This window comes from Lepisosteus oculatus, chromosome 6, assembly GCF_040954835.1.
Source record: "Lepisosteus oculatus isolate fLepOcu1 chromosome 6, fLepOcu1.hap2, whole genome shotgun sequence".
In the NCBI taxonomy this organism is placed as follows: Eukaryota; Metazoa; Chordata; class Actinopteri; order Semionotiformes; family Lepisosteidae; genus Lepisosteus; species Lepisosteus oculatus.
This window is the reverse complement of record NC_090701.1, coordinates 10,719,086-10,742,495: the sequence shown is the minus strand read 5'-3', so window position 1 is coordinate 10,742,495 and position 23,410 is coordinate 10,719,086. Positions and strand designations below refer to the sequence as shown.

The 23,410-nt window shown below is 39.8% G+C and overlaps 1 protein-coding gene across 4 annotated transcripts in view; it reads left to right on the top strand.

Moving 5' to 3' along the window:
- prkag2a (protein kinase, AMP-activated, gamma 2 non-catalytic subunit a) overlaps positions 1-23,410 on the top strand; it is a 129,303-nt gene that overhangs the window by 9,408 nt on the left and 96,485 nt on the right. For 3 of the 4 annotated variants that reach the window (XR_001479230.2, XM_015354693.2, XM_015354692.2), the window contains exon 2: positions 16,405-16,476. Coding sequence is in view for 3 of the 4 variants with exons in the window: in XM_015354693.2 (XP_015210179.1) it covers positions 16,405-16,476 (72 nt within the window). In the remaining variant the exon portion in view is untranslated. Of the gene's footprint in view, positions 1-11,253; positions 11,469-16,404; positions 16,477-23,410 lie in introns of those variants that run through there. The other variant, XM_015354694.2, reaches the window with a different exon arrangement.

The following is a 23,410-nucleotide window of genomic DNA, read 5'->3' as shown; positions in this document are numbered from 1 at the left end:
AAGGCTGGAAACTCTGGAACTTTTCATTGATTGAAAGTGCATAAATCTGAAGAAAGTGCTCTTAGAAATTAAGCGACATAAGCAACATTCATCTTGCTGTTTTTTGAAAAGCTGTCGTTTTTTTCTGTCATTTTTCCCTTTTAATGTTTCGAGTCGTTGGTTGCACACTTACACGTAGATCGAGTCTGTGTTTCTTTGAGCCTAAATATGCATTCCCTAAGTTGCTGCTTAATACTGCAAGTACTCTCTTAAGCTTTTTACGTGTGTAGGAATAAGAAATATCGCAAATGAGGACATGGAGCCCAATTTACTTATTTGGTAGTAGCTAATTGTCGGGCAGATTTCATCCAGCTGTCTGTAAATGTTTTCCATCTTCTAGACTGTGGGGAAAATATCATAATGGCTGTCGGCTACAACAGTCACCTTCGGTGTCAACATCCACAACATGGTTGGGTAGCTTATTTCAGGCATGCATAACCCTTTGTGTAAAAAGTGCCTCCTTTCCTCAGTTTTAAATGCACTGCCCCATAGTTTCAGTCTGACTCTCATGTCAGAGTTGGTCCTGACGAAGTTCATGGGGTTGACCTTGTCATGGCCTTTGAGAATTTTTATTGCTTGAGCCAGGTCCCCTGTAGGGTTGTCTGATCAAACCTATAAAGAAAACTAGAATGAGTTATTTTAGACTGGAGCGTAGTTCATTCCTTTAAGCCTGGCAATGTATCTGGCAACTCTTCGCTGGACAGATTCCAAAGCTGCAAGATATTCTTTGAAATCTGGTATACGTCCTACAATTCTGTCATCCAGTTTCATGCTTTCCCACATAGTGTAGAAGATGACAAAGGTGTCAACAGAGGTATCTAAATCTTTCGTGCCTAGCTTTTTTAGTTTTAGTGTTTCCTCGCTTTTAATCTGCAGTTTTATATCTGCTTCCTACAGTATATGTACTACTCTGGTTCAGTCTTAATTTTTTAAGTGTTTCTGGATTTCCATTTGAGTTTCTACAGTGCTGGCTAATCCTCCTATTTTGCTAACATCTGCAAATTGAACTGATTTACTAACTGTACCAAGATCTAGAACCTTCATATAACTTAAGAACGTTGGTACCAAACAGTGGCAAAGGGGTTCTTTCAGGGATATAAAATTAGAGATGCTTACGAGGGGCAGTACAGACAACTGCCAACGTCGGGAGCATGATTTGCTTGTTTATTGAAGCTGCACTCAGAACCGGAGGCTGTATTTATGTGTTGTGTAATGCAGCACATTGTGGCAACAAGCTGATTACTTCAGGGTGCCCACAATCTAAGGGGGTGCACTTTGCACAGAGTCGAATAACAGTTTTATCGAAGAATTCTCTCCTTGCAGGTAGGTTTAAGCACTGACTGAGTTTAAGAAAAGTTCATAGTGCTTAGAAAATCAATTTAAACACTTTGGCTTGGTTAATACAAGTACAAAACTGTCGACCTGTGCTTTGTGCCTTAGAAATGTACTGTTCTGCTATTGCTCTGAGTGCAGTCCCTTGACCGACTCTAGCTACAGTGACACTATGTACTGTGACACAGTGGATAAGATCCGTGTTGGGACCAGAGAAAAGCTGAGAGGCATCTTCAGTATTAATCAGTAAATCGATTAAGTGCCAAATTTGGGGTCTAACTGGATATTAGATTTATGTGTGAAGAGAACAGTTATGTTTAGAAATCTGTTTCTTAAAAAATATTTGGCAGATGTTGCTTGCTGGCACATTGAGCAAACCTACTGTATGAGCTGCTCAAGTGACCACAAAATATCAAGTGCAAAGCAATCGCTGTTATCTTACAATGATAGATTTATCTTAAAGGACATGTTCTGATATGGACGGAGACCATTGCATTCACAGTATGACTATGATAAGGCTGTTTTGCTTTCTAGTGCTATAGGCCTCCAGTTACTGATACTGGTACACTCGTAATTCTGATCATTTACATTTAGCTTTGTAGTTGACTGTTCATCTCTTAATCATGTCATGTTACATTCAAGAGAAAAAAAGGACATTTTGGCATGTTATTTTATAAATACGTGGTAGTGCAAGTGGTACTTGCATACTGTATGCTTCTATATTGTACCTCAATTGATTGAGTGCTATGAACTATGGACTTTGATTGTATTCTGTTAAGATAATGTGTCAGCCTAGTATTTATACCTTTCTTTGTATTCATCAATTATTTGACACAATCTCTCACTGGCATTGACCTTTGTATTATCATTCACAGAAAGTGTGCAAAGTGCCATAGATGGTGGGCCAAAACTTTTCATGTAATGTGATTCTTTATCGTTGTATTTATAGAGCAATAAAGTGAAGAAAAGTGTAAATTTTATAGGAGTATTTTTTAAAACTGTTTGGACATTGTGTTTCTCCAGTTAGTATTAGTTCTGTGCCTTCTTGTGTAACTGTCATGTTTGAACGTTTTAACGTGGAGTTAAGGGTTGTTGTATGTTTGCCAGTACTGTCTGTATTGTGATAATGAGAATTAAAAGTGCCGCCAGCAGAGGAACAGATTGTACTGTAGGTCGTTACCTCCATGGGCTTTGTTTTTCTTGAAGGATTGAATGCTCTTTCACTTTATGAGGACGTTTTTCATGAAGTGTCAGGACCCCCACCCCTGGTGAGGATACTTTGGTGTTTGATCCGATTATGATTGTTTTCTAAATTACAGTACAGGTTCACAGTTTCTTAATTAGACATTTTGCTTTGTTGTTGTTTTTTTTTGTGTGTCGTGAAGATGAAAAGGTCATGTTGATGGAGCAGCTGTGTATGTATTAGCCATGTTAAGGAATTACTGTAATAACGCTGAAAGTGGCAAGGTATTTATATTTTGTGATTGCAAGGAATTTGATGACGGGTGTCTAGAGAACACCTGCCCATCGTAAAACAAACTTGTAAAAGGAGAGCTTTGAAATCTTAGCGCCCAAGTAAAAGTAAAATTTTCTTTGCCTTGAAATAAATTCAAGCTCACATAAAAGGTAAAGTAATTCATTTCTTTTTTTTTTTAGTATTGTCTCCCTTTTAGATCTCCACTCTTTAAAATGTTAAGGGTTGGCTTAAGAAGATAAGGAGCATTTTTGTTCTGAGGCAAAATATCTAGGAATCTTCATAAAATGTAAAAGATTATTTCACTTGTTTTTTGACTCTGAAAGGGATATTACGCATAACAGCTGTGTGACGGTTTTACACATATCTGAGCCCATGAAGGTATCAGACCTTTTCAGAGCTTCTAACTGTTCCACTGAGGTAGATTGCAATGCTTTAATCACAGAGTGAAATATTAGATGTGAAAACTGGCCGGTAACTTTTCCTAGTTATTCATACAGTTCACAGAGAGAGAAATCGATGTTAAAGAGAGTAACAAGGTGCGTGGTGTGCAGTCTTTGCTCAGACAACAGAAACCACTTTGATGTGGCTTCGGTAAAAAGAGTTGTGACATCCGTTCCAATATGGTAAGTTCTGATGCGGTAATTTAGTATTTTTCAGCTTTTGTCTCTCAGCACTGCCAGTGGGTGTATTCTGTATCCAATATTAGGAGTGGCAGATACTGTACAATATCAGATAACCAAACAGTTATACTGTTAAAAGCTTGCCTGAAATGATATTCCTGATCACTAAATCAAGTTTTGAGATTTATTGTTTCCGAGAACGTTTACCCTTTGTTACGAAAGCAACATATAGCTTCTTAAAACTGCAAAGGTTAAGCATGTAGTGTCTTGTGATTATAGCGGTTTTATCAAATGCTGAAAGCAATCAGATAAGCTCAGCACCTTCAGAGAGAACAGGAATGTACTGTAGCATTTCCATTTGGTGGACTTCATTTTTCAGTATTCTGAGAACATTTCTAGTGATAAAACCTGGATGTGAATGTTTTTGTACGTGTCTTGCTTTCTTAGGCAAATTTTATTTTGCTGAAACTGGGATAATCCTGGGTGTACTGTGGATACAGTACAGTAAAAGCACTTTAACTTGAAGTGTCTTTGCCCATATTTCTAATTTTATTGAATCTGAAATCCTAATTTATTTCATTTTTATAGTCCTCCGATTTGGAATGCCCAGATGTGGTTATCAGATTGGGGTTTGCCCCTGCAGGTCTCTGGGGAGGTGAGGACCAGACAGCCCCTTCACTGAAACACGCGCCTGTCAGGTCCCACTGTCTTTTTTCCACAGCGCGCGTCCTAGTGTACCTACAGACATGTTAACATTCATTAAAGGAAGGCCGCTTCCCTCCCTGTCGGTTCAGCGAACTCGCGGGTGGATGTGTGGTAGGCCGATATCGCCCTGGGCATCTCAAGCCCGGCCAGGCCCGGTAGCACTGAGGTCATTTTGTGTCGCTGCTTGAGAAAATCCCACCAGATCTGAACTTGGAAAAAGCTTAAAAAATCTTTGTAACAAGGAAATCCCAGTTAGAACCCCTACAGTCCGGCATGGTTGAGGGATTCCCCTTAGGTTCTAGTTGCACCTCTTGGGGGGTGGAGGGAAAAAAGCAAACAAGGCCCTGTAACAAGAGCGAGAGACCTGCGTGCAAATTTGTTTCTCCATGTTCTTTTTTTTTTAGCATGAGCTACAGCCATGACTTTCTATGAGGTTCTGTCCGCTGTGATTTATGCAGGAGTAAATAATGGTAACAGCCATCGCTGTCATGAATCTGCATTTCTGCCTTCTGTTGCTCAGCTTGTCCTCGAACCTCTTGGGGCAGGGGAAAAAATGCTGATTTTCATTTAATGATCATTTAACCTTTCCCTAGTTTAGGCTATTCATATTAAAATTATAGATTAAATATACATTCTCATTTGCCTGTGCTGCTGAAATTAGTTGTTGATTTTTGAGGAGTTCATGTTATTGTTATTCATGTTATGCGTTTGGGATCCCTATGAAATCGTCCTAAATCCGTGTTCCTTCCCGATGAAAGCACATGTTGGGTTAGAACACCGTAGAACTCATACTATTCTATGGTTCCCCTTATTTTGTGAACAACAGTTGTTTAGAAAATCTCATTCATTTCTGCCCGTGAATCCCTTTCATATTGTAGTAATATATAAAAGCTTTTTAAAATCATGCAGAAAGGTACAGCATAGTCATTGCCTCCTTTTGACAGTTCTCCAGGGTTTTCTGCCACAGCAGTTAGAATCAAATCAAAAACCGCAGAAGCACATACTGTAGCTAATAAAATGGCACCCTGCTGTCCGCATGTGGAAATGAGTGACATTAAATAAAGATGCAAGCAAGCAGAATTGACAGCAAAAGCTTTGTGAAAAGAATGGCAGCCTGGTGTTTGAAAAGAAGCTTTGGCACCTTCTAGTTCTTCCAAATTCGAGGGCGGGACTGATGTCTCGCATCTAATGACTCAGGCTCTGAATTGTTATATTCATCCAGACAATGCAAGCAAAGGTCCAGCCACGTAGACTAGATCTGACTTAGTCAGTCTCCGAGTATCAGTGTTCAGTGGCTGAGATGGGAGAAAATGTGTGTCAACAATATCGCTGTCACCCACGCAAAGCTTGCTTGTATGGCAAAGTGGAAAACCTCAAATCCTAAATGTAGTTTTGCAACAAACATTTAAGTGAAAGCATGTAGAAAATGGTTTAATCGAATTTCAGTTTTTCTCTTTAGTTTTTTATGCTTATTGTAACTTGTCGTACCCTTAGAAGTCTTCACTTGGGGCATTCAGATTTTGAATAAAATATAAACACACTTTATTCAACTTTAATATCATTTTGCAATTTCTCACAATGGGTCTCCTTAGGATGGGCCACTGTGCCAACGTGCCACCCTACACTACGAGTAACTTTGATGGAAACGATAAAAGAGAAAAGTTATTTACATATTTGAAAAACCCACGAAAGTGTTGTGATCCATTATGTTGTGACTCTTTTTTTTAAATACATGCAAAATGGAGAAGTCCAGGAGCATATCCAAAAGGAGAATAGCTGCACTGCATTTTTTTTAAATCTCTTTTAAAGGGTAAAGCTAAGAGGCTACAGTATTTTTTGCATTCCAGTGATCCTAGATAACGGTTCACTCCCTTATACGGTACATGCCTTATTCCACAAAACAAAATAGGAAGGTGTGTTTTGGAAACAGTCTTCACTGCAGTAATCCTTTATTGCAATAATGCAAAAAGTAAAGGTGTAAAACATTCCTATTGTTCCATAATGGTACTGTATAAAGGCTTTCTAATGCTGTGCCCTTTTCAGTTGTACTAATTAAGTCTATAGGTCTGTCTCCGATTTGCTCTGAATGATTCTTCTGTAAAAGGAACAGAATCCCATCTTGCAGCTCTCGGTTGTCTTTGGACGCTGGCCATTTAGAGAAGGAGGTTGCACTTCTTTCGAAGGTGAATCCTTAGGAACATCAGAATGCTCGTGAAGTGGCAATGTGCAGACATGCAGTACCGCTTTGGATTATGCAATATCCACAGTCCAGATTGAATTTCTGTGGAACTCGCTTTCTGTTTCCAAAAGTACATGTCGAACTCCTCCCTGCAGCGGACTGTAACTCCCGACTGCTGCTTTGTGATTTGACAAGCAGTTACCCCATGCTTGGCAACATGGCTGGTTGAAATACCCTCATCATGTTACAGCAGAAAACAACGATTGCTTTTAGCTCGTAGCTGGCAGGGGCTGGCAGCCACATCCGACATGTTGTTTTGGTCTGTGGTTGCCTTCATTCAAAGTGATTTCGGCGGCAATTTATAACCTTCATCAGTACATATTCCCTCCGATTGTGAAGCTCAGTCCTGGCTTTGCAGTAAATGACTGGTATCACATTCATAGACATGCATGAAAAAACAGCTCTCAGTATTATGTTGTGACCACTGGGAAGCACAAAAGTCTGGTGCTGTGTTTCTCTTGGGAAACGAAGTAATTTTATGGCAGTTTTCTGTGTTCTTTTCTTGTTTTTATCAATTAAGCATATCTGCAAGCTCCCAGCTAATAAAGTTCGTCTTTGGGATTACAAATACTGCACTTAAATGTAACATAAAATAATGATAGACACATTTGGGAAGTAGCCTGCCTTCGTTGTTAGGATGGTTAGGGATCAGGTTAGACAATAATAATAATAATGATGATGATGATAATCATCATTATTATTATTGTTGTAATGTAATGGTAATGCATGCATTTGGATGGCAAACTTGTAAATTGACAGGAAACATACAGCACAGATAAGTGCTAAAGACGTAGTGTAGTGGAGTACCACAGGGATATATGTTAATCTATAGATCCTCCTTTTCTTCTTAAAATGCTGCTAAGGTCACGGATAAAAGGGAAGAGGAGGACTATTAAAGAAAATTCTAAAAACCTTAGACACAATTCAAGAGACTGTAATGTTTTTCAAAGTACAGTAGGTAATGTTCTTGTTTTGTTATATTTGTCTTACCTGTAGTAAATTCTGGGACAGGTGCCTTGAGTTGTCTATAAACGGGGGAAAAAAGCACTGACACTGTGGACTTCAGTGGTACTTGGATGGAAAAACACACGCTTCCTGAAAAAATACATCATTGCTAAATCAAACTAACCATATGTTAAGATAAACAATTTTATGAAGTAATTCCATTTGAATTGAAAGAGTATTTGAGTAGGTTTCCAAACAGACCTATGATCTTGTTTATTGGGCAGGTGGACGTATGGTACACAGTCTCTTTTGGAAGTTCATTACAGTTACAGTAGGTAAATAAGTCCACAAGTATTTGGAAATTATTTATCCCTTTCAAAAGCCCATAGGTTTAATAGTAGTGCCTATCCAGCTACAGTCGACATTCTAAGACCTGACCTCTGCTTTAAACCTCTTTTGTAACTGGTAGAAGTTAAAATGTAAATGTTTTGGTTATGAGGGCAACTCATAATTATAAAAGGATCCACCGATCTGTGAACTGCTGAATGAAGAATGAAGACAGGCCACACAGATGTTCCACATGAAGAATGTCAGGAAAGTGCAAAGCAGGCACTTGGCAGGTGACTATTAATGTACTGTAGACAAGTGCAGAGTGTAACATGGAGCTTCTAGACTAGTCAATCCCACCCCTTGTCCTGGGAGACCCCTCTGTCTGCTGGTTTGTGTTCCAGTTGTTGCCTTCACTGCAGGACTATGGATCTCAGGTTTCTATTTCAGATGCCCCTTTCCGAATTGCTTTCAGCTCTTGAAGAGTTTAACGGGAATGTTAATTCGAACCACCCCTGTCCCATTCCTGGGTTTCAGCACTGCCGTCATTTGAGGGGCATTAGCTGAGGAGTAACTAATTGGAACTTGGTGGAAGGAAACGAAACACTGATGACGGGAGAATTTGATACCTTGCTGTGTCTGTTCATCAGAAATTGCCTGTTGAGAGATGGGGATGTTTAAGAAACAGGTTGTGGGGGTTTTACCCAGTTCCGCATGCAAACTATTTTAGAAAAAAAACAACTTGGAGGTATAGTATTGTGAGGGTGGCTCTGTGGCTCAGGATCTGTGCCTGTGGCTGGAAGGTTGCTGGTTCAAATTCCGCAGCCGGCAGAGGAATCCTTCTCCGTTGGGTCCCTGAGCAAGACCCTGAACCCCAACTGTTCCAGGGGCGCCGTACAATGGCTGACCCTGTGCTCTGATCCCATGCTCTCTCCCTATCTGTATGTCTGTGTGTCTCATGGAGAGCAAGCTGGGGTCTGCGAAAAGATAATTCCTAATGCAAGAAATTGTAAAGGGTTAATAAAGTGATGTTGTTGTTGTTATTATTATTATTATTATTATTATTATTATTATTATTAGATCAGTGAAAGGAATCAGTTATCACTACTGATTACCAGCTTAGCTGGAGCAAAGTCCCTCAACACCAGACTTGGTAACCAGTGTTCTAAACCGTGTGGATAAGCACTAAAAGAGGCAAACAAAATGTTAGGATTTATATTTAAAAGCTTAGCTTTTAAACCCAAAGATATTATGTTAAAAAACGTACAATACATCAGGCCTCAATGTAGAATATTAAATACTGTTTTGGTGAATGTGCTTCACAAAAAACATATTTCTGCTCTGGAATCCAGAGAAAAGCAAGGAGACTCAATACAAGTATTCAGAATCCTCAAAAGACATAACTAAATGGAATTATTCAACAGTTGCATTAAAGAGAGGACACAAGATGAAATGATGTGGTACGCATGCACATATGGGAAAGTGCATTGCAATATTAGAACGAGAGACACCGTTTTACATAACGGTTTGTATGGGGTCTGGAACATGTTAATCAGCCATGATGGAAAAAAATTGGTATTATGATTGTCATGAAATGGCTGGGGAGACTCTAGGTCAATTATTCAATAGCAGCCAACTAAACAAGCTGGATAGGCCAAATGGTCTCTCCTTGTTTTAGAGCTTATGTTCATGCTCGATTTATGTGTATTTTCTATAGTTTTATTTTGACTGTTCCTTGGTGCATTCCCTTTAAATCTCTGGTACAGTTTGGACTCAATTCCAACAGAATCAGAAAATGTATAATTATACCACAAGGGTTAAAGCGTTTAAAGACTTATGATATGCATATTGCCTTACTGCTTCTGTCTTTTTAATTTAAATTTGACCTTCGGGCATGTACTGCAAAAATCCATTTGTAATTTTGAAAAGAACAGAGAACGGTAGTACTAATTTTTAAATGTAACTTCTTGAAGCAGCTTTTGGACATGCTGTACTCGCCTGAGGTATTCATGCCCTTGATGAACTGTAGCAAAAAATGTAGTAAGAAAAGTACAAGTGTGTATCAAATGTTGATTTTTTTTCCCCCAACATTCATTAATTAAAAAAGTGAAAGATTATATTAATCATATCACTTAATAATTATGTATTTTCTAAATGCCTTGTTCCGATTTATTCATACCTTCTAATTATATTGAAAATTAATGATGTAAATGTAATCCTTTAATGTTTCGTAGTCACTCCCTATAATTATCTCAGAAGAAGTGGCAAAGCAAGAAGGAACATACAGTAGATGTACAAAGTGCACGCTTTTAGAATCCTGGATTATTCCGCTTGTTGCTGTGAAACGTTTGATACAGAGAACCGTTCTCTGTGATGATGCATCAAAAGGAAGTCTTCTCCTCAAGAGCGAGTCACTTGAGTTGTCCTCAAACTTTGAGATGTGTTTTATTAAATAAATAGTGCTAGATAAAAAAAATAGTAGGGTGGCAGTGGTTAGTATTAATGCCTTGCAAGCGCTGGGGCCATCGGTTCACTTTCTGGGTTGCTTCATGGAGTTTGTATATTCTTCCCAAGTTTGCGTGGTTTTTCTCCAGGTGCTCCGGTTTCCTCCCACAGTCCGAAGACGTGGTACTGGTAGGCTACCTGGCTTCTTTGGGAAAATTGGCCCTGGTGTGAGTGTGTCCATCTGTCTGTGTGTGCCCTATAGTGGACTGGTGTCCTGTCCAGGGTGTATCCTGCTTTGCGCCCGTTGCTAGCCAGGATAGGCTCCATCTCCCCTGCTTCCCTGAATTGGATGAAGTGGTTAGATGATGGATGACTGGATGGAAATAAATAGTGCTAGCTACAGCAATGGTGTCATCTTTCTGGCAGTCATCATTTAAGGTATCGTCCTCGCCTCACAGCACTTAGCCGTATGAACTGGAACCTGACAGAAATTCAGTCGAGAAGATGGGGTTCTTTCATTTTAAGATGTGAGATTATTTGTGTTTTTAAAGGTAAAAGTTTAAGACGAACAAATTGACTCATCCAGGCGGTCATGTTGTGATCCATTTTGGAGTTTAATCACTACTAAGGAGAACAACAGGAGGACATATCTACTTATTACGGCTTTCTATCACCACTGGATCACTGTGATGATGGCTGTTTCATGGTTAAGGTAGCCTAATAAAATAATACAGCACCCCAATAAAATCTTTTCCCATGGAGATCAGTGTTGGTCTTGGTTGCGGTCCAGAGCCGCGTTTTGCTCAGTCGGTCTTCTTACAGGTAGTACTAACCTAATTCGAAGTAGCAACGTACTGTACCTTTTGTTTGTGGGGAAAAAAAAATCTATTCTAAGAAAAACCAGAAACCGCAAATCCCACGCGTTGTGCGGGTACTAAACACAGTGATCTTTCCCGCTGTGTCTGGGAAAGTGTCAGCCCGCATCTGAAGAGTTAATGCAACAGGTTGCGGCTTCCCTGTAATCGGATCTCTGGCACGTTGCCTATCAGCTGAGAGCCAGGAGTGTAATATGTGGAAGCATCAAGCGGAGCTCAACAGAAACGCACTGACCCGAGAGCTGGGCTGCTGTTTAACCTTCAGTCCTACCGGGAGAAACTCGCCCAGCCTTCGCCACCAACCCCCACCTCCCCACTCTGTCCCCATGTGTCGCAGCAGTGCAGTCAGTCTACAGGCAAACCAGGAGATGAGTTTCCTCAGTCAGCTGGGCTTTCTTTCTGTGTAGCTCTATGGAGCCACCAAGGGGACCTGGAGTATTTCTGGACTGATAGAGCACACAGCAGTAAGTCCACTTTCTTATCACCTCAGAGCGTTCCCAAGTTTTTCTTAGTCTGCTTTTTTTGAGACATTTGGCATAGTAACAGAAAACCATGTAAATTTTATGCATTCAATACATTTACTGAGATATCTTCTCTTTTGCGTGTGGTCATTATTAGAGAACAGTGTTGTATTGAATGAAATGCTACACTGTGAGTTGTTGCTTCTTTTTAATACATTTTAAGTGGTGTAATGTAGTTAACATGAGGTGTTTGGGTTGTCAGCTGCCCTGCTGACCTCCCATTGTTCACTGGGATGTTCTGTCAGCCCTCTGACCTTTACTACTGAAGCTTTGTTTGATGAAATAGGATTTGAAAGTGCTCAAGACAGCAGTTCTGTAGGAATATCTTATTACTGCACTGTTAAAATCTTCATCTTTTTAGGCCCTGTCCGTGGGGTTCTACAAAATAGCAGCCTTTAATCCAGTCTGATCTGCCTTCTTATTTGTACATTTAGTGGCACTGATAAACTAGATGTCCTTAACTTCTGTGGACGTCGCTGTACAGGGAAGAGGGAGTACCAGCACTCATGTTAGATTGCATATACAGTCATGATACATCTAACTTTGGAAAGATTCAATCTTGTTAAGATTTACAGCTTGATGATACAGATAGATAGAAATCAAATCTAAATATGCGTGTTTCCAAAGTCAATGCAATGCACACAGTTTACAATGCAGAGAAAATCGGGCCCTACACACCTGATTTGAATTACTTCACTAGGGTCCTTATATAACATGGACAAGGGACACTCACAGCCACATGGGTGTTTGAGAAATTGAGCCAGCTTCATCCCTGCACAGTGTTTATCATCATGCCTGAGTAAGCTTGCGGAAGTTATTTTTAATATTTTATTTAACAAATGCTTTAAAGAAGCTCAAGTAGCACAGGTGCAACAGAATTTCATTTGGAGGATTGTTTACTTGGTAACATTACTCATTTAGAGCTGGAAATAGTACAGTACAGTATGTCAGAAATAAAATCTTTTCTAGTTTATTTGTAGGGTTTTTTTTGCTTTAACTTTTTTTATAGCCCCCATTTTGCTTGTGTAATAACCGCAGGATTGTACCCTTTCAGAACTTGAGTCTTGAGTGATTCTTGAATTATGAGAATGCTGCAGGAGGAGATGTCTCAACAGGATTAACAGGCATTAAGCACTGTAATCAATACTGTTAATGCTGCAGCATCCTGCTCCAAGTGCATGATTTCATTATCACTGTTCAGAAACAAATGCTCATGTGATCATTGGGTGGTTTTGAACTGCTTTTGGCTACTTGGCTGTTTTGCCCCTGCGAGCTGAAACCTTAGAAGAAATGTGCTGTACAGTATACAAGTTTCTGAGGCAATTTAGCAAAAGTTGCACCACTGCAAGAGTTGTACACAAGTGTTTCCATATGGCTGTTAAAATGTGCCAGTACAAAGACTTTTTTTGGCTGGTCCACAAATCCACAAGAGAGCTTACTTTTCCTTAAACAGGGTTACATTTCGCATATTCACATTTGTTTAGTCCCATCTTGCCATTTCAGTGCTTCTGCCAGTCTGTGCTTCATTGACCACTACTGACCTTTTCCGAAGATGCATGGTTATAATTTTAAAGACGTTAGTGGTCCTTTTCTTACAGCATGAAGTCGAAGCTTGACTGAATACAAAAATGCACAAATGGCACAAAACTGTTTAATACTTAACTTAAAAGATTGTTTTGAAGGTCCTGCCAGTACTTTGACTTGCCCTGTGTGTTCTTGGAGCAAATTTAGTTTTTATTCTTGTAAAACTTTGGCTTGTGGTCAGGTAAGGTAGGGTTATCTGTGGAACAGTCTTTTATACAGAATTTATGCCAAAATTAGATAAATGCTGGATTTTTGTTTTTGGCACAATCTGGTCTTTATTTTTTTGCCTGAGTGATAATTAATTTAGCTGCACATAATGTGCAGTGTTCTACTGCCCCTGTCTATGTCTAAAATGCCATGTCAGGAGCAGCCTTCTGCAAGCGAATATTACTGGTACAGAAGAAATCATTTTAACTCAGAATGTGGTTTTGATATGTGGACTCGTTGATATTCTTTAACCCCCAATCTAGGGAAAAATAATAAGATCTGTATTTGGTGCACGTGGTGCCAGTGTACCCTAGCTCCACTTTGTGAAAAAATATTTTTAAAAAATGAATTAAGAAGGAGGCTAGAGAATTCCTGCGGAGCAGAGGTGGAGATTTGTGAAGCGCAGGGGATAACGTACATGTTGTGAAAGCATGCCTTGCAAAACAGTGTTTCAAGATTTATGACCAAGGTCAGGGAACGAAAGAAAGAAATGCAAGGCCAAACACCGCATAACTCACCGGGAACAGCTTGTTGTGACCATGACTGCAGCAACATTTCGATGAAATTGAGGTTGAAAGGTATGGGTGTTTTGTAATGTGCTGAACACTGCCTACAGTTTATGGTGCTCTTCTCTGAACGGAATAGTTATGAGGCCTGCTGTCCTTGGTGACAATTCGTAGAATCTTGAGGGATGCTTATCTTGATAAACCTGACTGAATTCCACAAAATTCTTATGGAGATATGCAAGTAAAAGCATTGCAAGACTTAGGAGGTTTTTTGTAAAATGGTCCTTTTTGTTGACTGCTTGACCTGTGTGATTTTAAAGGCTTTAGAGACATTGAAAGAAACCGCAGTAACAGTGCATCTGGCTGAAATTCCTGGACCAGAAGCCGGTTTTGCATGACGAGTACCTCTCCTTCATGCTGATCCAAAAATAGTTCCAGAGATTTCCCTCCAGTCAGGGTTTTGTTTTCAAGGGAAATCCTTGATCATTTTTTCCCCCATTTTTTAAAAGGAAAGAAATAGAACACGAAGTGGCAAAATATAAAACGTGATTTGCCCAATATGATACTGCTTTATCAAAACCTTTTCAGTGGGTTGTTTTGTGGTAACATGAAATTGTCTTGAACAGTTAGCATAGAAAATGGAACAGCAGCAGTTTTACTAGTGTACAGCCTCATCTTGTCAGATCTCCCATATTAAGCCTGGCTGGTCCAGGTCAGAATTGTGATGGGAGGAAAAACAGGTGGCTGCTGTAAATGGTGCTGGTGATCCAGAAGATGGTACTTTTCCCTCTGGATCAAAGTAAAAAAAAAAAACAATATCTTCGTTGGGCCAATGGGGACATTGTGCCACAGGAGATTGTAAGAAGCTCCATCCTTTGGATGAGAGTTAAACCAAGGTCTTGAGCTCTTACGTGATGATTGAAGATTTGAAACAGTAGGATCCAGTAAATGTCAGGGATGCAAGCCAAGAATGAAGCTTCTTCTTAACGCAAATGGTGAAACATTTTCGCACTTGAATTACTGAGCTGCTGTGTAGTGGAAGTGTTGGCAGATAGTAGCTGCTGCATGTTACCCACATCAGTGAATGAATTGGATCCCCTCCTACATGGGAAGCACTTTGAAATCCTATGGAATGGCGGTGCTTTAGAAGTTAAGGAGTTACTAATTAAGCCAACTGAGGCTAAACGTAAAATGATTTTCCTTTGGTCAGATTGAGATGTTTATTTCAAGGCACCAATATGTATGTGGATAAAACTGTGAGACGTAAAACCGAGGTCCTGACTCTCTGTGGTCATTAAAAATCCTGTTTCTCAAAAAGAGTAGGGGTGTAACCCCGGCGTCCTGGCCAAATTTCCCAATGCCCTTTACCAGTCTTGGCCTCGTAATAATCTCCATGTATGAATTGGCTTCACTCTTCTCTCCTCCCCACTGAGAGCTGGTGTGTGGTGAGGGTTCTGGCGCACTATGGCTGCCGTCGCATCATCCAGGTGGGGCTGCACATTGGTGGTAGTGGAGTGGAGTCCCCATTACCTGTAAAGCGCTTTGAGTGGAGTGTCCAGAAAAACACTATAAAAGTGTAAGCAATTATTATTTACTAAGAGCTAAGATTGATTTGAGAAAAGCAAAGCTATCCATCATCCTCCCATCTTTCACTACAGGCATATCATGTCTGGAGCCACAACATTTTCTCTTGCAACTTTTTATTTTTGAAAGTGAGCCGCTATCTTTCAGATGTCTGAAGACGTGGGTTACATTGGGCACAAATATGATTTAGCAGATGGCTCTGCCTTAATTCTCTTTGTGCTTTGCAGGGCACTCATTAACACTCAATTTGCAGTTTTCTTGATGGAAGTAAAAAAAAATCAAAATGCATTGCATGTAAATTATAGTACTTAAAGCAGGAGAAATATCCGGAAGCACCATTTTTAATGGTGTTCTGATGCTGAATGTTTCAAACAGCTGCAGTTGGGTTTATTAACTTATTCAACTAGAACATTAAGGTGTTCTAATAGCAAATTAATCAGCTGGTAATAAGTCTTCGAAACACTCACTAAAGAGCTTTTTAAGAGGGAGGGCTTTAAAATAGAACTTCCTTCTACAGACTCTTTTTGCACAAGCCTTGTCCTGTGTCCCTCTAAGTTTTGTGGAATTTCAGATGGGTAGGATGTGTAGGTCATTGTGATATTGGCTGTCAAGCTGGACAGTATGTCTGTTAGAGGTCTGCCATTTACCTCTGGAAATCCCTTACATATCATGGACTGCTGTTTGCTTCAACTGCAACGTGAACTGGAGAGATGACTTGTAGGACAGCAGCATGATGGAGTGTTTTATGTGAAGCATTCAAGCCAGATTAAGAAAAGCCTTTGTCTATTCTTAAATACAAATGACTGAATAGGGCCTTAATCTGTGAATTCCCTTCTGCAAGAAGGCACTGAGAAGAAATATTTACCGCAGCAAACCTTTGGACAGTGCATTCATTTGTTTGAATGAATGCTGAGTTTTATAGAGGAATGCCTTTTGTTACTGCTGTACATCTGTGAAAAGAAGCATTAAATACAAAAATACTGTTGTTTTTTTTCCAGGACTTGAGCTCATTTGCAATGCCTTTCTTGGATGGGGATTCGGAGAGCACGGAGAAGGATGGGACGCGTAAGGTAAGTTGGGGCATAGTTTTTCCAGTTCTGGTCTGGAGGAAAGAATCCCATCAGCTACTGTGCTTTTGAAGACGTCTTCTGGTTTTCTTCTGAAAAGCTGAAGTGAAACTTCATCTTCCTTTTGGAACTGTTAGTGTGAACTGCCCATCTGCCAGAGATGATTAAAAACATGTCAGTGTGCATTTGGCTTGTATGTTTTGTTAAAGGGAAATGACGAAGGATCTATTTTAAAGTTGGGAAGGTATACGCTAAATTGGTAAAACTAAAAAAAAAATAAAGCCTGCAATAACAAAATGACAAACTATTTTAGCGGAAGTGAAAATAATCTCCAATTAATTCTTTAGTTGATTAATTAGCTTGATTCATCTCTTAATCTCATCAGAACAGTCCTATTAAACACTTATAAAATATATGCTTTTATAAAACAGTACAGTATATAGGAAAGTTTTGTACTTTACTTCTGAAGTCTTTTTTGGACATACATCTGCCTTCTCTGTTATAGGATAGATTTATGTTGGACATGGACAGGGTGGTTACATTGCACATGGTTTCTTAGTCTGTTTTTTTCTCTCTCCTCACCAGGTTATATCATCATAATTATTATACCACAGATACTCCCAATACCCATTAAATAAGGTGGTGTGCTATCCAAATAGTTGTCCTGATGTGTTCAAAAGGTAATCACTTACAGTAACTTCACAATTAAGAGATTTATAACCTTTATTTGCATTTTTTTTTTTGCTTCGTACATCAGAAAAATCAGTTTGTTGTTGTTTGTCTCAAATAGACTAAACAACCCAAGCTGGCACATGGAATATGATTATAGCACTCCATTTGAGGTTAATAACTGTACTGTTTTAGTTTACACTGGCAGGGACAAAAATTGAATAGTTAATATCCACTGTGCCCCGCATGCAGCAATCGCAAGTACTGGCTGCTGTTTAGATCGAAATCTTCCCAGATGCCTGCAGTTCTCAGTGTACAGTATCTTCTGCCCTCTCTTCCTCAAGCCATCTCTCAGGATCGTTTAAGCAGCCTGTCCCCTCGGGCCTGACGCAATTCTCCATGGATCCATATTCTGTCCAGCTTTCCAATTTCCAGAACATTCCAACTGGGGCCATTCTCAATAACTAGTAATGACTATCTGAACCCAATCAAATGTCCCTTTTTCGGTCCAAAGCAGCCAGACTGTTTTTTGGGCGAATTATTTACTTTTTATTGCTCACTTTGCCTTTGAGTGTCATTGTGTTAGTTTTTATAACTAACTAATTTTTCACTGTCTCTTCTGGTCTCAGTGTTAATTGTACTGTATCTCCTGAAGGTTTTTCCCATTATAGAGAGGGTTCATGAGAGCACCCCCAGAGGTGTCCACTGTAGAGGTACTTTAACCAGCAGAACCCACAGCTTTCTGTAGTACACTACTTTATAAATGCATAATATCTTATTAGCATGTGCATAATTATTAAAGCAGGGCAGCATTAGCATTAAAAACACCTTTGTTAGTAAAATATAATCACTTGCTAGAGCATCTCGGATTCTACTGGGTTAAAAGTACCATTAATATAGTTCTGAATCAAACAAGCAGATGAGAAAAACCAGAGCAAAAACATCAAAGGACCAGGTAATTAATTGCCAGTTACCTAAATGCCAAGAGTCTTAGGAACGAAATGGAACAACAGAAGCGAGAACACAAGTATTGTCATGTAAATAGAATCCCAGGGACATGACGAGCAGAGACTGTTGTGGAAGAACACAGCATTGGTAGAAACAGCGATCCAGGGTGGTCAGATCAGACCAGTTCAGTTCTGTGCAATGAAATGCTTATTTGCCTGCATGCTCCAATACAAAGACATTAAAGGAACCACCGAGAACATAAACACAGAGCAGCAGCAGCAACAACAACCAGTTAAGTAACATACAGTAAAACTTTTAAAAAAACATCGGTGTGAGCCCATGGTAAGGGTAGAGTTCAGTAATCTGACATCTTGTGGGAAGAAACTGTCTCTGAATCTGGCAGTTCGTTCCTATATGCTCCTGTAGTGCTTATAAGAGGGAAAGGGAGAGAAAAGCAAAAAAACCAGGATGACTGGTATCCTTAGCGATGCCTCCCTGAGACAAAGTTGTGAAAATGTCCGAAACAGACAACAAGGTTCTGCCAAACCACACTGTAACACCCCATGTGAGCACACTCTCAATAGCGCACCTGTAAAATGTGGTAAGGGCAGTTGAAGATAGACCATAGTTTTTCAACTGTCTGAGGACTTAAAAGCAGTGTTGTGTCTTCTTTTGTAGCTCCAGTTATATGCTGGGCCTGCATTACTTCATTAGTGATGAAGGTACCCAGGAACTTGAAGCTGTAAACCATTTCTATAATCAATCCACTGATGCGAAAAGGGGTGTGGTGTCCACCCTGCTTTCTAAAATCGATGGCCAGCTCTTTGGTTGTGCTTGCATTGACAGAGAGATTGTCAATACACTACTCCACCAGGTTCCTGACCTCATCCCTGTAGTCTCACCATTAGTAGTGATTCGGCCAATGATGGTAGTGTCATCAGTATATTTGTAGATGGAGTTGGAGTTGTGTCTGGCCATGTAATCATGGGTAAACAAGTAAAACAGCATGGGGCTAAGCACACAGCCCTGAGAGGCACCTATATTGATGGTCATCCTGGAAGAAAGCTTTCCATTGCATCACAGTCTGTGGTCTGTCAGCCAGTAAATCCATAATCCAGCTGCATGGAGAGGTGTTGATGCCCAGGGCTTTAAGCTTCCTGGCCAGGAAAGATGGGAGAGGAGGTGTTGCACTGTAGAGCAAAAAGGTCATTGAGGGACAGAAATGTCTTCCGAGAACCTTCATTCATCAGACGTCTAAAATTGTATTCAAACAGCAGAATGTTTGAAATACAGTATGCTTCAGACTACCATATTGAAATAGCAATTATAGTGCCGTCACCTAATGAAATAAGGAGCATATGCATACAGGAGGAAGTGATTTTCATGGAATATTTTAATTGTTATCACACAGATTGGGAACAGCCATTAAAGGTATCGGCAGGGGGAGCTGAAATGATTGTTGTGGTGTGCAGCTTCTAGAGCGGGAGTGTCAGACGTAGCCTTTATCCAATCACAGAGCGATTTTGCATAATTAATATGAAATTCTCCTTATGAGGTCTAGAAAAATGCCCAATATTATTGCTTAAAAAGTACTGAACTGTCAAAATCACCCTCTTGCCTGTTGTACACAAACGGTTCATTTAACTTACGGTACAGTTGTTAAGACAAAATATGCAAAAACATCTGCACAGCACACTTAAGTTGAAAGGAATGCAGGGGATTTTTTTTCAATCCTTTTAATCGCTTCAGGTTTTACGGCCAGAAGGAATGCTTCTCTTGTTTTCTTTTCTTTTGTAACACCTGAATCGCTGTGTCCTCAAGAACCCTGTAAAACAGGCATCCTAAGAGAGTTTATCAAAGCTCCCAAACAAAATTCGATAATCCTTTTGTCACTGGGAGGTTCAGTGAGGAGCTGCCGTTATTTTTTTCTGCTTTTACATGTTTCTCAGTTTACTTCAAGTTCAAGTTTATTGTCATTATACTCATATACAGGTATATGGTATAACGAAATGCTATTTAGCTAGCTCTCGGACATACTGTAAGTAGTACAAAGAAAAAAAACAACAATACAATTGTATAACAAAAGAAAGACAGAGACAACAGGCAGTGTGCAAAACGGCAAAAAGACTTAATACCAACAGTATTTTTTTAAAACCCATACATCATACTTTCATACAGTACATCATCAGTATTAAGCAACTTCACTGTAGGGTATTGTACCATATCGGTTGCACCTAAGTCACTTTGTTGTTTTTTTTGTCCTGTATGTCCACACATCTCTTGGCGTCGCCAGACAAAATAAAAAAGCCTGCGCACTGTATGAACCCAGCTGACCCCTTTAATCCAGCACTGAGTTGCAGTACTGTCTGCTGCTGAGTACGAGTGACAGTGGGGAGTTTAGGATTTAGGTGTCTGAAGCGGAGGGATTTGTAGACCTTGAGAGTCCGAGACAAGGACGTTCTCTGGAGGATAAGACCAAGGTGAAGTTCACAATTCAAATAGCGCAGAGGGGCCTTGGGAAAGACACTCTGTCTCGGTTTTGTAGAGATGACCGAAGAGGGGGCACAGTTTATCACAGAGACAGAGGGTGAACTCTTCCCTTTTCAAGCCTTTTTTTTTGGCAACCAAAGCAGACTCCATGCTGTGTAACACTGTTTTCACATGTGAAAAATAACCCTTCTAATTTACCACGTCCATGTCCTTAATAATCCACACACAATTTATATTGTTCACAGCGTCACAGAATGTCTTATTTCAGTTCTGAAGATTCTTGTTCCACCACCGATTATCACTTGATGAAGTTAATGAAGTTAATTAGCAAATCTTAGTTTTCGTTAGAAGCAGAAAATATGATGATGTCAAGTAGCCAGAAGAAACAAGGAAGGGGTGGACCCTAGCTGTTCTCGGAGGCTTTGATGTGTTGGTCTTCATTTCTTCAGAACCCTGTCTGAGGCAGTTGAAAGATGTTGCTTTTTCTTCATGGAAAAGTGTCCAGCTCCGGGAAATTGAATTGTTTTATTAACTTAAAAAGGCTTGTGTCGGTGCTGACTTTCTCAAAATGCAGCTCCTGGCGTTTTGCCAGAGCCCCTGCCCCTCCCTGGGGAAAGCAAGTCGCAGAAAACAAGTTTTCTGAAAGGAGTAACCATGATTTGTTCACATGACAGTGCAGCATGTTGATGGAGTGAGCTGGTTGATCGTGCTCCTCAGTGACAAAGCACGGTTCTTTTTCTCAGGGCTCTGAATAATCACAGGAGAAATAAAGCTCGAGTTTGAGCATATAAAAAATTATCAACTTACTATTTTTAATTTTTAACATTACAGTCACAGTGAGTTCAGAACATGTCCTGATCCAAACATTGATAACACAAGCTGGAAATAAATTTTTCCTATCCATGAATCCATTTTTTTACAGCGTCTCCCAAATCAGGGCTGTGGGGGAGTTGGAGGCTATCCTGTCAAGCTTTGGTTGCAAGGCAGGATACACCCTGGATGGGACGAGCACATCCAGATAAGCACACACTCACACCAGGACCCGTTTTTGTTACAGAAGCCAGTTGACCTACTGGCATGTCTTTGGTCTGTGAGTGGAAACCAGAGCACCCAGACAAAACCCATGTGATCAGGAGGAGAACAAGCTAACGCCATATACTGTAGCTATCAGCCTGGGAATTGAACCCAGAGCCTCAGCACTGTGACCTAGCAATGCTAACAACTTTTTTATAGTGATGAAATGTACAGAGTCACTGTGGTGTGGTTAGATTTAGACATAGAAGAATTTTCATGCGACATTAGACTAGTTTGCCAGTGCCAGTTTAGAAGACATGGGAAAGTTTCAGATCCGATCTGGTATATGGTCAAAGTAGTAGTGAAACGTCTAGGATCTGGTATATGAAAAATGTCATTTTTCAAAGAATGAAGACATGAATGATATTCTGAAATAGGAAAGAGATGCACTGTCGATATCGAAGATTTATTAAAGCAAACAAAAGATGCCATGAGGTTTGAGCAATTTCCCAATGATTTGCACAGGAAAGAATTTAAAATGGCAAATTATCAGCTATTTAACTTTTATTTCCAGTTGTCAAAAGGATGTTGCGAAATTGCTCAAAACAGGCTACTTTACATACTGTAGAGCACTGGAGTTTATCCAACCTGAACAACAAGGAGAACCTGGAAGTGGGTTAAATACCACAAACTGGCTGCAAATATTAGGGGAAGTTGCTCAAGCTTATGAAGTATGAAATGTCTCTGTAAATGAGATTAATTGATTCTAAGGAAGCATTTGACTCCGTATTCTATCTCAGCTCCAAAAAGCAGTCTTCAGTTCCTTGATGAATTCAGAAATTGAAATGAACAAATTGGTATAATCAACATCTTGTGAAGAAGATGTCATCTATATACAGTATAATGCCCAACTATAAGATATGGTACCTTCAAAGCTATTTAGTACCCCACTAGAAAATATTTTCTTGGATACTCTGAGTAAAAGGCTTGATGTTCAACAGAGACGCCTGTGTGTTGCTATAGCAATCGTATAGCTAGGTGTTTAGGAAATAACTATGAAAAGGGGAGTCTTTCTTTTTTGGAGATCTGCAGGAATTTGTTTTGTGTGAAGCTGGTATTTTGGCGATTGTGAAGGACACATTCAAAAGAAAAGGAAATGCTGCATTGCGATTCTCCGTTACCTGGACTACAAGTTTAATGTAAAGAAAATTTAGCTGAAAGCAATTTTCCTCTGTTTTTGGGGGGTTGTGGTGGTGTTGTCTCCTATGGCATTTGTTGTTTGAAAAAGGAGCTGTTTACCTCATGTAGCACACCTACTAATTGAAGATACACTGACTACTGCTTACATTTCTGCATTATGTGCTCAAATTGCACCCTCAGTGATGACTAATGCAGTCACAAACCAGAGATAATTGTGCAGAGTGCAGTTGTTCCAACTATCTACATAGTTGTTCATTTAATGGGCCTTTTTCTGGATCAGCACCAGATAGACCTATAACATGTTGTGAACTCTGACTTCTATAAATCTACGTTTGCATTGTACAGCAGGGCCCCTGACCCTGTGACTCTTCCAGTCTACTCCATTTGAGCATTTTAATCTAACCAGCTCCTGAACTGATGTATCTATCCTGTTGATTATTAGTCAAAAATAATGAATGGTGTAGTTTTAGCAAAATCTTCTAATGGAATCTGAAGAGCTGTAAGCTCTGCTGTACACTATATGATTGTTTTTTCTTATTATGTTGAGGTCAGAAAGAGATATTGACTGTGTTCACAGTCTTTTGACTCAAGCTCCAAATTAAATCAGTGCACTACC